Source organism: Natator depressus, chromosome 1 (genome assembly GCF_965152275.1).
Source record: "Natator depressus isolate rNatDep1 chromosome 1, rNatDep2.hap1, whole genome shotgun sequence".
In the NCBI taxonomy this organism is placed as follows: domain Eukaryota; kingdom Metazoa; phylum Chordata; order Testudines; family Cheloniidae; genus Natator; species Natator depressus.
In genome coordinates, this window is record NC_134234.1 from 312,573,260 (window position 1) to 312,584,301 (window position 11,042).

Genomic DNA, 11,042 nt, shown 5'->3' on the forward strand with positions numbered 1-11,042 from the left:
GGTATATGCTCAGTTGAAACATGCAAAATTATGGAGCAGATAGGGGAAACTTTTCAGTCACATTCACGTTGCTTTGAGAATAACAATTAATTCCATTAAATTAACAACTTTAGACAGATAATACACAGAGAAAATACTATTTCTTCCAGTGAGTAGCCAGCCTCTGGCGTTCAGTATTATGAGAAATTGTTTAAATACCGTGGCTAGACTTTTAAAGTAGGGTAGATAATCTTATGGCTGTTAATAGTAGGCACATGCTAGAAAATGGTAACTAACTCTCCTGATTCCTTGTGTTTGCTGAGCATCTCCAGGGACCAGGAAGGAATTTCTCCCTCAACCTCCATGTTCAGCATTGCAGAATTAACTAGATGCATATTGTGTGGTTTTTTGCCTTCCCCCAAAGCATCAACCATTGATCATTACATAAAGGCAGAGTACTAGACTTGAAGACAGACAGACAGGCTGATCAGGCATCATAAACCAATAGCCAAGGTTTTCAAATGCAACTACTGATTTTTGAGTCAACTTTGTCTCAGTTTTAGGGTGCCCAACCTGAGACATCTTTAAAGTGGCCTAATTTTCAGAAATTGTCAAATCATCCACATTCTGAAAATCAGGCCTCCTTTTAGGTGTGTCAGTTGGACACCAAAGCTTGATGTATCAAATATCACTAATTGCGTTTAAAAAATTGGCCTGTGTTTCTAAACTTATTTGTGAATTTGTCAATTGTATTTTAGTGTTCTGAATTTGTGATCTCTAAGGGCTTTTCTACATGGAGCATGGCACCAGTTAAGACATGATTTTAAACTGGTTTAATTAAAAGAGGTTTAAAATGCATTGTGGACACTCTTATTTTGCTTTAAACCAGGTTTATTTCAGTTTAATTTAAAACTGTTTAGGAACAGATTTAAGCTAAACCAAAATAAGATTGTTGAATTAAATCAGTACAAGTTTTTGTTGACAAGGCCTAAGTTTATACACATTGGCTGTTTGATTTGTATAGTATTTTCCCATTAAATACATTCATAATAAAAAAAACCTTTAACTATTAGTGAACACAGATTTAAAAAAATTAGGAACTGTTCTTTTTTTTCCATTTTGTAGATTATTGACCCTAAGATGCCTCGTGTTGCCGGTCATCACAATGGTGTTACAATACCAGTTCCACCTCTAGATGTATTGAAAATTGGAGAACAAATGCAGACCAAATCTGATGAGAGGCTTTTCTTAGTTTTGTTTTTTGACAATAAAAGAAGTTGGTACGTATAGTTATTTAATCAAATGTAAGAAACATATAGTTTAATGCACTGATTTATAATCCAAAGCAATAAGCCATATTTTAGTTTTAAAAGAAATTTGAAACACCATTCTCTCCACATATATAAACTGTAATGTGTATTTAACATTTAGCATTTCTGAATATGATGTTGGAACCAGACATCTTGCTAAAAGACTGCCAATTTGGAGGAACAGTATGATTATAAACTAGATATTATCATTCCTTAGTACAGGTTTGGTATCAGAACAATCATTGTTTTGATATTGGCGTATTAAAATTCTCCCTTTGATTGCAAAACCTGTTTTAAAGGATGATAGTCTACATTTCTGTATATATCTATCTCTTCATCTGAAATATCTGACTTCTTCTTTGAGTGATGGTCCCTACTGTATTGCACTGAGGGTTACGTGCATGCGCCCAGAGCTTTTCAAAGTAGTATTGCTTGGTGGTCCAGTCAGGTGCCCTTGTATTTCCTCATAGTTTTGCCTGAGGCGATAAAGGGCAGGGTGGACTGGCCACGCCTCTAGTTCCTTCTCACTGCCGCATGGTCCAAGTTGGAGCTTCCGCTGACCTGTCGTTCTTAGTGACATATTTTCAATTTTTTTAAATTTTATTTATTTATTTATTTATTTAATTTATTTATTTACAAAAAATGTTCTTATTTTTGTTCATAGTTAAGATTTTATTGTTTTTTGTTGTACTTTGGTAATTTCTATCAGTTTTTATAATTGAGGAATTGGGACACTTTTTCCTGCCAAACATTCCCAGCCCCCATGTCTGGGTACTGGATTATGCCAAAGATGCCAGGATTCCAAGTCTGTGCTTCCTGCCCATGCTCCTTTTCCATCGGCAATGAACACCAATGCTGTTTGTACTGTTTGGGGGAAACCCACAATGCCTCCAGATAAAGTATCTTCCTCTCTTTCCCTGCCCATACATGGGAAGGCCAAGCTTTTCTCCTCAAGAAGCACCTCATGGAGGTAGCCATGGCCCCAAGTTGGATCCTGGCTGGGAAATCCCCCTTGTACATCGGCAGAGCCCTGCCCTGACCGTGGAGCCTCCTTCCAGATACTCTGGTACCGGTGTTACAGACCCCGTAATTCGTCAGTCCTGAGACAGGTGTCTTTACTGGTTCCGATCCCATCAGTAGACCACCTTCCATTGACTCCAGGGAGAAGTGGCCCTCACAAACTGTTATCCCTGGAAGGAGCGAGGTCTATGCATGTCCAGGCGCACTCACCAGTGCAGTGGGCTCCATCTCCTGCATTACATCTACCTCTTGCTGGCCATGCCTTTCTAACACATTCCATTCCAGGGGCTCCATCAGCACCGCCATTCATGCAAAAGTCCAACTCATCTGAATCCAAGAACCCAGATGTTCAGCACAGTCCACCACTTCCAGAGAAACATGACTACCAGAGGGTTCCAACGGCTCCATGACAGTTTCCTCCTTTGCCTTACCCAAGAAGCTGATTATCTGACTCCTTGAGTACAAGTACAAAAACAGCAGTATCAACTGGATTGGTTATATTGGAGATCACGGCCCCAGTATTTGCCTTCAGAGCAGTCTCTTTCAGCTTGGGAGAACTCCCGTGTCACCGACCCATCCTTCACTCGGTAGACATTTGGAAATGGGGTTAGATGATGCTCCAGTCAGCCCAGCTCTGATGGTACCAGCAGATCCAGAGAGATTCCCTTCCGTATCATAGACATCTTCCTGCCCCTCAGATGACTATCATCATTTTCAAGAACTCCTTTGTAAAATAGAATGCTCTCGAGATCCCATTGGAAGAGGTGCAGGACAGTCAGCACCAGCTACTAGACATTCTGCATGCATCGGCACCAGAACAATGATGCCATTCTTCAACTGGCATGCAGCGGGTGGCATACCCCGGCCACATGTGCACTGACTCTTAAGTGGGCCAACAAAAGATATTACGTCCCCCAAAGGGTCAGAAATTTTATTTTCACACCCTCCACCTAACTCCTGGGTAATACAGGCTGCGTTGGAGCGGACAAAACAGCAACACCACTAAGCGATGCTCTGGTCGCATCCCTTCCCCCCGCAACTTCCTCCATGAACTGTGTTCTGTCCTCACCGGTTCTGGTTCCCCCTTCTCTGCATGTTGAAACAATCTTCACTTCTGCTCCAGATGTTTCTGGTAACTGCTGACACAACACTATGGCAGACTCGGGCATTCAGATCTATGGACGTTATACCTGACAGCATGGTTTTTGGATGGGTACCTCCATTAGCATGATAATGTGAATTAGCAGTGCCAAACGTCCTTTCCAGTAGCTGAAAGGACTCCACGAGGCAATCCTGTCAGGCCAAATGGACATGGCCTTTCTCACTAAAATCTCCTTGTGGATGTTTAGCCACAAACTCAAGCTCAACATGGCTAAAACAGAGTTCTTAATCTTTCCTCCTCAGCCCTCCCTTATTACCTCCTTTCTAGAACACTGTGGACGATGCCACCATCCTGACTGTCACTCACGCCCCTAACCTGGACATCATCTTTGATTCGAACCTCTCTCTAGGGCCTTACACATGTTTGTGTCTAAATCTTGCAGCTTCTTTCTGCATTACATATCTAGGGTACGGCTTTTCCTGTCCACCCTATCAGCTAAAACTCTTATCCAATCTGTCATCATCTTTCATATCGACTACTGTAACATCCTTTTATCTGGCCTTGGCAAATGCAGTTTTGTCCCACTGATAACCATTCAGAAGGTTTCTGCAAACATCGTTTTCCTAGCCTTTTTGCTTTGACCATGTCTCACTCTCTTTGCATTCCTCCACTGACTCCCCACTCTTTATCACATCAGATGTACGCTACTTGTCTTCACTTTCAAGGTACTTCATAGCCTGTCCCCACTCTTTCTCTATCAAGATGTTGACCCTTACCGTTGTTTGGTCCGTGATGCCAGCCTCCATTGCCCACTTGTTAAAATTTCGAACAAGCACCTTCATGCTTTCTCCCATGCTTTACCTCTCATTTGGGATGAGCTCCTCTTGAACATCTGCAAAATTCACTCATCATTCTCCTTCAGATCCTTTCTTAGAACTCTCATTTTCTGTGATGTCCACAATAATCTTGACAGTGGCTAGACTGCTGGTGTACTGAGACCACTGTCTGTCATGCTGACCAATATTGTCTTAATGTTACCTTGTGTACTCCCCCATCTGTGTCTTTCGTCTTACATTTAGATTGTAAATTCTTTGGGATAGGCACCATCTCTTTGCTCTGTTTTGCAGCACTTAGCACAGTGGTGTCCTGGTCTATGACTAGGGCTGCTAGGCACCACAGCAATACTAAGAAATGAATAATAATTTGGTAACAAAGTTTCTTCCTTAAAGACTGTCATTAAAAATTTTATTCATATTCAGTTTTAAAAGGGCCCCCCATTGTACAAGTTTGAACAGTTTAACTCATCAGAAGCATAGCTTCTGCCATCTCTTAATATAAGAAATGCAGATATTGAAATATTTTATTTCAAAAGAATTTCATTTTTACCTAGTGAGACTATCTTCCTAGTATCTAAAGCCTAAGAAAACTGAATTGACTAAAATGAGCATCTCTTTTTAAAGATGAACTAAATGAATTTTTTTTATTTTATGTAAACAGATCTCCTCCTTGTACTTGTAAGACTGTAGTTCAGAGTTCTTTATTTTTGCAGCTGTTAATGCTATAACTAGTAGAGCTGGGTGAACAATTGACTTTCTCGGTTCATTGGCAGTTTTGAAAACTAAAATAAAAAATGCAGTTGTGGTTTAACAGAATTTGAAAAAAATGGCAAATCAGAAAAATCTGTTTCGGGTGAATGAAACATTTTGTTTGATCAGAAACCTTTTGTTTCCTTGTGTGTGTTTAAATGGCTAGATTGACAAAATGAGATGATGGTGCCTGCCTAAGATTTAGCCCACCAGTTAGGGCACTGACATGGGATGGACGTTTGAGTCTATATGGGTTCAGTTCTCCCCTCTGCCTGACAGGGTGAAGGGATTTGAACTTGGGTCTCCACACTGCAAGAGAGTGCCCTAGCCACTAGGCTGTGTGATATTCTGATGGTGGGTCTGTCAGTCTATTCTGTTGACACTGTTCCACTTTGTATAAATAATGGTTTTGGGGCCAGAGAGAGAGAGAGAGTTAGAATGACTCTGTAGCCTGTTGGCTGGGCTACTCACTAGGGAGGCGGGAGACCAAAGTTCAAATCCCTGCTCCAGTGAGTAATTGCTTTTAGTAATAGCAGTGTAACAGCTTGAACAGGAGAGATTGAGACACCCATATCAGAATACCCCATCGCCCAGTGGCTAGGTTGCTTGCCTGTATGGTGGGATTCCCAAGTCCAAATCCCTTCTCCCTAGCAGGCAGAGAGGGGAGCAGAACCTTGGTCTCCCACATCCCAGATCAGTGCCTATAAGGGAGGCACTATTACCTCTATTCCCTTCCTCCTTGGTCTGTTTGTGAAAGGTGCCTCAGACCCCACACAAAAAATGTGCTCAGAACTATTTGGAAAGCTTGTGAATAGCATTGATTTTTTTAAAAACACCTGGGTCTAGTCACTACTACCTAATGGAGAAGAGTGAGCTGCACATTCTCTACCCTATGCACCGAATTGGTGGTATTAAAATGTTGTAGGGTAAATGCAGAATGCTGGACTGAGCAGAATTTCATTGACTATGGAACTCCTTATTGGAGACCAAAACTAACACACGTTAGAGTGTGGTGTAACTAAACTTTTGCAATAAACTTTGTGCAATGATGGAAATTGAAGAATTAATAGTTTTTAAAAAAAAATTCTAGAGGTAAAAGCAGCTGAATCTAGTAGTGACTGAAAACAATCCATTACTATCTAATCTAAGCCTGAGTTGTTTTAATACCTAGATATGATGTTGCATCAGACTGACTCCTATTAAAGTCAGTATTTGCCATCAATTACAATCCTGTGGTGCCTGTTGGATTTGTAAGTCTTGTTTATTCAAGAGACTGATGCTACTTGTGTCTTAAACACCACGTTAAAAACAGGTGTCCTATCTTTGGTAAGAATTTTGCTATTGGATTTTTTTTTTAAAGTGATGATAAATTGTTTTGACACACTGCATGAGAAGCATTACGTAAGAGCTAGTTTAGTCCTATGTAAGGACAATCCTGTTGATCTATGCTTTATTTAACCTAAGATTTATTTGATCCTATTTATAGGCAATGGCTTCCAAAATCCAAAATGGTTCCCCTGGGGATTGATGAGACCATAGACAAGTTAAAAATGATGGAAGGTCGAAACTCAAGCATTCGTAAAGCTGTGAGAATTGCTTTTGATCGTGCTATGACTCATCTAAGTAGAGTCCATGGAGAACCAGTCAGCGACTTCAGTGATATTGACTAACAAGGTGCTACCAAGGCAAGAAACACACCACACACAGACTTGAACTTTATTAATTAACCTCATTGTCTAAAAGAATGTATTGACAATACAACTCCTTAATCATTGATTCAGTGGCTGAGTTCTGCAAACTTCAAACACTTGAGCAGTTTCTCTAAATCACCATTGCCATATAGATTAATGATTTTATCATCGTGTTGTAGTTTGGAGGATTTTCCACTAAACCTGTTAACATGTCTTGTTCATAGTGTTCATAAATTGTACATATATGTATATTCAACACTTAACTTATTCTGATTTTAGAGGTAGCTCTTTAATTCCCTTTTTTAATTTTGATGGGGAGAGAGTAGGTTTTCATTTCCATGTTTTTTACATATTAAAAAAAAAATACATAAGCACCATCTTCCAGCTTAAGGTGCTTAGTGAATTTAAAGCCTAATATCAAAATAACATCAAAGATATGTTTGCCTAAATCATATATTATACAATATGGTGCTGCTTGTATCATTTTCCCTTGATCTGTAGCTTTTGAAAGACTTGTGAATGTTTAATTTTGTGTAAATCATTGCTCTTTGCACAAAGTACCACATATTTAAGATTGATGTAAATTTACAAGTACAAATGTGTATTTTAAGAAAGAAAATTACATTATTTTGGAGGGTACTTTGTGAGAAAGGCATCAAGAGTAAAATTATGCTATGTACATCACTTGCAAATCACCAAAAACGCTCCATTATTGCCCCAAATAACTTTTTAGAGATTTTTTTCCCGTTTTTTCTTTGTTATAAACAAACTTGGCTTAAAGCCAGTGAGCACATTATTTTTTTTCAAAACCATCCCATCTATCTCCCATAGATTTTTTTTTCATATATGTGCCTCCCTGTTTTATTTATTGTAGAAAATGTATTAATTTCCTTTATAATGAAAAATAAATTTGACAAAGTATATTGATATGCATTTTTATACAGGCACGTGAGGCGATAACTTGCTTTGGGAGAAAAAATGTATTGAAAATTGTATAAAATGACTTGATGGCTTGTGTGTAATTTGATTTTTTGTAACCTGTATGCCTTTGTTTCCAATGAGGGGATTTATGTAACTTTTAATTTAGAACACTTTGGTAGCAATAGAAACTTTGGATACATTTTTGTATGGTACATGTGATGTATATAGAATTAGTACTTTATTTTTATTTTTAAGAAGTAAAGCATTATGTATGGGTGAGGGAAAAGAAAGAAGGGTGGGTTTCCAGAACTGCATTTTTTTATATTAAAAAAATAAAGTCAAGATATTGATTGTTGTAGCTACTTTATTCCTACGTTCACTGAAATACTGAATTTGTAACAATGAAAATGGCAAGGTATGTTTGCAATGTGATTTATAATGACTCCATTATTTATAAATGCACTGTGTTGAACTCTTTTGCAGTGATATCTTAAATACTGTACCAAGTTACATAATATGCAACACCAAATAATGCACATGAATGCACAAAGTATTTATGCCCAGCTTTTTTTATAATGGATTAGCGAATACAGCAAAAACAATACTTTTTAAATCTTTTTTTTAATTCATTGCATAGCATTCTACATTGTTAAATCTGCTTGAATCTTTATTTTAAAGGGACAGTCAATTACTTTTTAAATACTTTTTGATGTTTTTATTCTCTATGGTTTGTAATACCCCCTTAGAAACTTGAAATAAAATTTCTTTCTCAACTGATAAGTTTGTCCTGCATTTGGCCCCTGTGGAATCTTGGTTTAGTGTCCATTCTCCCAGAGGTAAATTGGATTGTTAAGGAACTGCTACCATGTCATTAACTTAATCCCTTTCTGGCTGTTTCATAAAGAGGGAAAGTGTCATCTTGTGCGGGGGCCACTGCTGTCTATTCCAACTAGCCTCCTCTGAAGAGACTGGTGTTTGAGGCTGCATTATCCAAGACCAGTCTTATATGCTGAACTGAAGTACTTTCAAGGATTCCCTGGTTAAAAAGCAGTTTGGGCTTTGAAAAATTGGTCATGCATTTGCTGACTGCCTTCCCTAGTCATGGCAGAAAATATTGATGGGTATGCATCCAATTAGGATAACCTTTAAAGGTCTGTGATATGATACTGACAGTGCATCTGAAGTAGAAACCCAAAAGGTAAAGTTGGTTGATTGCCTCAGGGTTCCAGTGGGCTGGAGGACCTGTTGTGTAACCATATTCACCTCTTGGGGAGGGAGCAAAAAAATGGAGCCCAGTTTGACAAAGACCAGAAAAAATAAAGCCACACTTAACTCCTTGAGTCTGCTGCTTAACCTTCAATATCGGTCTCATGCTAAAGTGAGAGTAAGGACCAGTTTTTCTGAAAATTCCAGTTGAAATGTTCCCAATACCCTCAAAGTTGGCATATCAAACTGAGAGACAGTTCTCAGCCTCATATCAGTAAGTAGCAAAAACTAATGGTTTTTTTTAGGCTAAGTAAGAGAACCCTAGTGTCTTCATACAATCTCCTGGTTCCTAAATAGTTATAAAACACAAAGCCCCCACAAAAGTGGTTAGGATTACAAAATGTGGCTTATTGAAAACTCCTCCAGATTCCCGCATCAAGTATGTTCTTAGTACTAGAAACAAATGAAGTTGGGAAAAACCAGCTCATCATTGCAAATAATTCCATTGAGCATGTACTACTCTAACTGAAAAAACATTTACACCAATCTATTGCTTGATTTCAAAAAGACAACAAAAGCTTCCACCCATCATCATCATAGAAATAAACTACCTGGTCAAGAATTGAAGATTGCGTCTGGAAACAATTCCATGTCTTCCAAAGGAAGGTGTATTTATGCATTCTTGGTCTTAGGACATAGAAGAACATTACTACTTATTCAAACTTTGGGCATCCCATTTATTTACAAGACCCTTTGTTGTCAGAGTGGTGTATTTACATAAAGGGCTAGATGTGACAGGATCTGCGGGGTGCAGCCTGGGACTGTGGGACCGCTGTGCCCCCAAACTCTCTCCAACCTGGGCTCTCTCTCAAAATGCCTTGCTAGTGACCAGCTGCAAACCCCTCCAGGTGCTGTTATCAGTCAGCACAACCGCATGTGAAGACCCAACACCCAGCTAGATTGCATGAATGCTCCCAGAGCCACTCATGAATCTCACAGAGAAAGGCACCAGAGCCAGATCCCTCCCAGCCTTGCACCTCAGGAATATACTGTCTTGCACTGTTCAAGACGAGCAATGCAGATTTATTAATTGATTCACCACTTCATCCATGGAAAGTGGACATACACCAGCATTCGCAAAACCTGAGCAGATTTGCCACACACTTCACACAAATTCACTGGTAAAGATAAAACAATAGAACAAATGTATTGACTACAAAAGATAGATTTTAAGTGATAGGCTAAAAGTCAGAGTTAGTTAGCAAAATAAAATATAAGCATGCAGTCTAAACTCTCAACTCTATTAGACTGGGCAACAACTAGACTAAGCAGTTTTTCTCACCCCACTGGATATTGCAGTCCTTAATATACAGATTTTACCCTTGAAATCTGCGCCAGTCCCCTCAGTTGGAGTCTTCAGAGTGTCCTTGTTGCTTGCAGCGTAGGTGGGTGAAGGGAAAGGTCCAGCCTGGGGCCACTGTGTCTGTTTTATACTCTCAGTCCGTGTGCTTGGAAAACACAAGTCTAGGCACGTTTGGGTGCATTGCTGAGTCTCCAGGCAAGGTTAAGCAATTCCCCTGGTGTGGCCTCATGCAGGTGAGTCATTGCATTGTAGCTCCCTTGCTGGATAATGGTTGTTGATGGGTTGATTGACACCCCACCTGGATATTGGCTACTTTCCTTTTGCTGTTGCCTCTGGGGAGCTAATATCTGGCTGATTCCCCAACTTACAGCATGTTTTAGTGACCACCATACAACACAATTCTCATAACTTCATATGCATTAATGATACACATATATGGATAGAGAAATGACTTTCAGGAGATCATATCCATTCTCCTGCTACCTCACACGGCATGCTTTGTATGTAAGATCACGATCACATATAAGTGAGGAATATGGGGTTACAGGGCACTCCCCCAAGGTGCAGAATGTCACACTAGATTTTTGTTTTTCTCATGTGGAACAAAGGGAACTTAAACCACCTGGAGATCTCTCTTCAGGAATTCCCCTTGTGTAGGGGGTATAAAGCTGGTGACATATGTTTAGCAGCATTGTCTGCTAGCACCTTCCTCTCCTATTCTCTCAGCTGAGCTCCGCTGTGCCTAATTGTCCACTGCAAATCTCTGTTCCTCTACTGCCACAGCTGAGCAGCTGGGGATCAGTGAGCCACAGCTCACTCCTTACAGCTGCTACTCTCCATTACCTCTGAATGTAGTTTGGCCAT

At 39.6% G+C, this 11,042-nt stretch overlaps 1 protein-coding gene across 6 annotated transcripts in view; it reads left to right on the top strand.

Moving 5' to 3' along the window:
• Positions 1–8,347, top strand: part of BRD1 (bromodomain containing 1) — a 109,936-nt gene extending 101,589 nt beyond the window's left edge. For 4 of the 6 annotated variants that reach the window (XM_074942393.1, XM_074942395.1, XM_074942397.1 and 1 more), the window contains 2 exons: positions 1,105–1,259; positions 6,484–8,347. In XM_074942393.1, the coding sequence (XP_074798494.1) occupies positions 1,105–1,259; positions 6,484–6,667 (339 nt within the window). In that variant the 3' untranslated portion in view covers positions 6,668–8,347. The remainder of the gene's footprint in view (positions 1–1,104; positions 1,260–6,483) is intronic. The other 2 variants (XM_074942394.1, XM_074942396.1) reach the window with 1 other exon arrangement.
• The last annotated feature ends 2,695 nt before the right edge of the window (positions 8,348–11,042 follow it).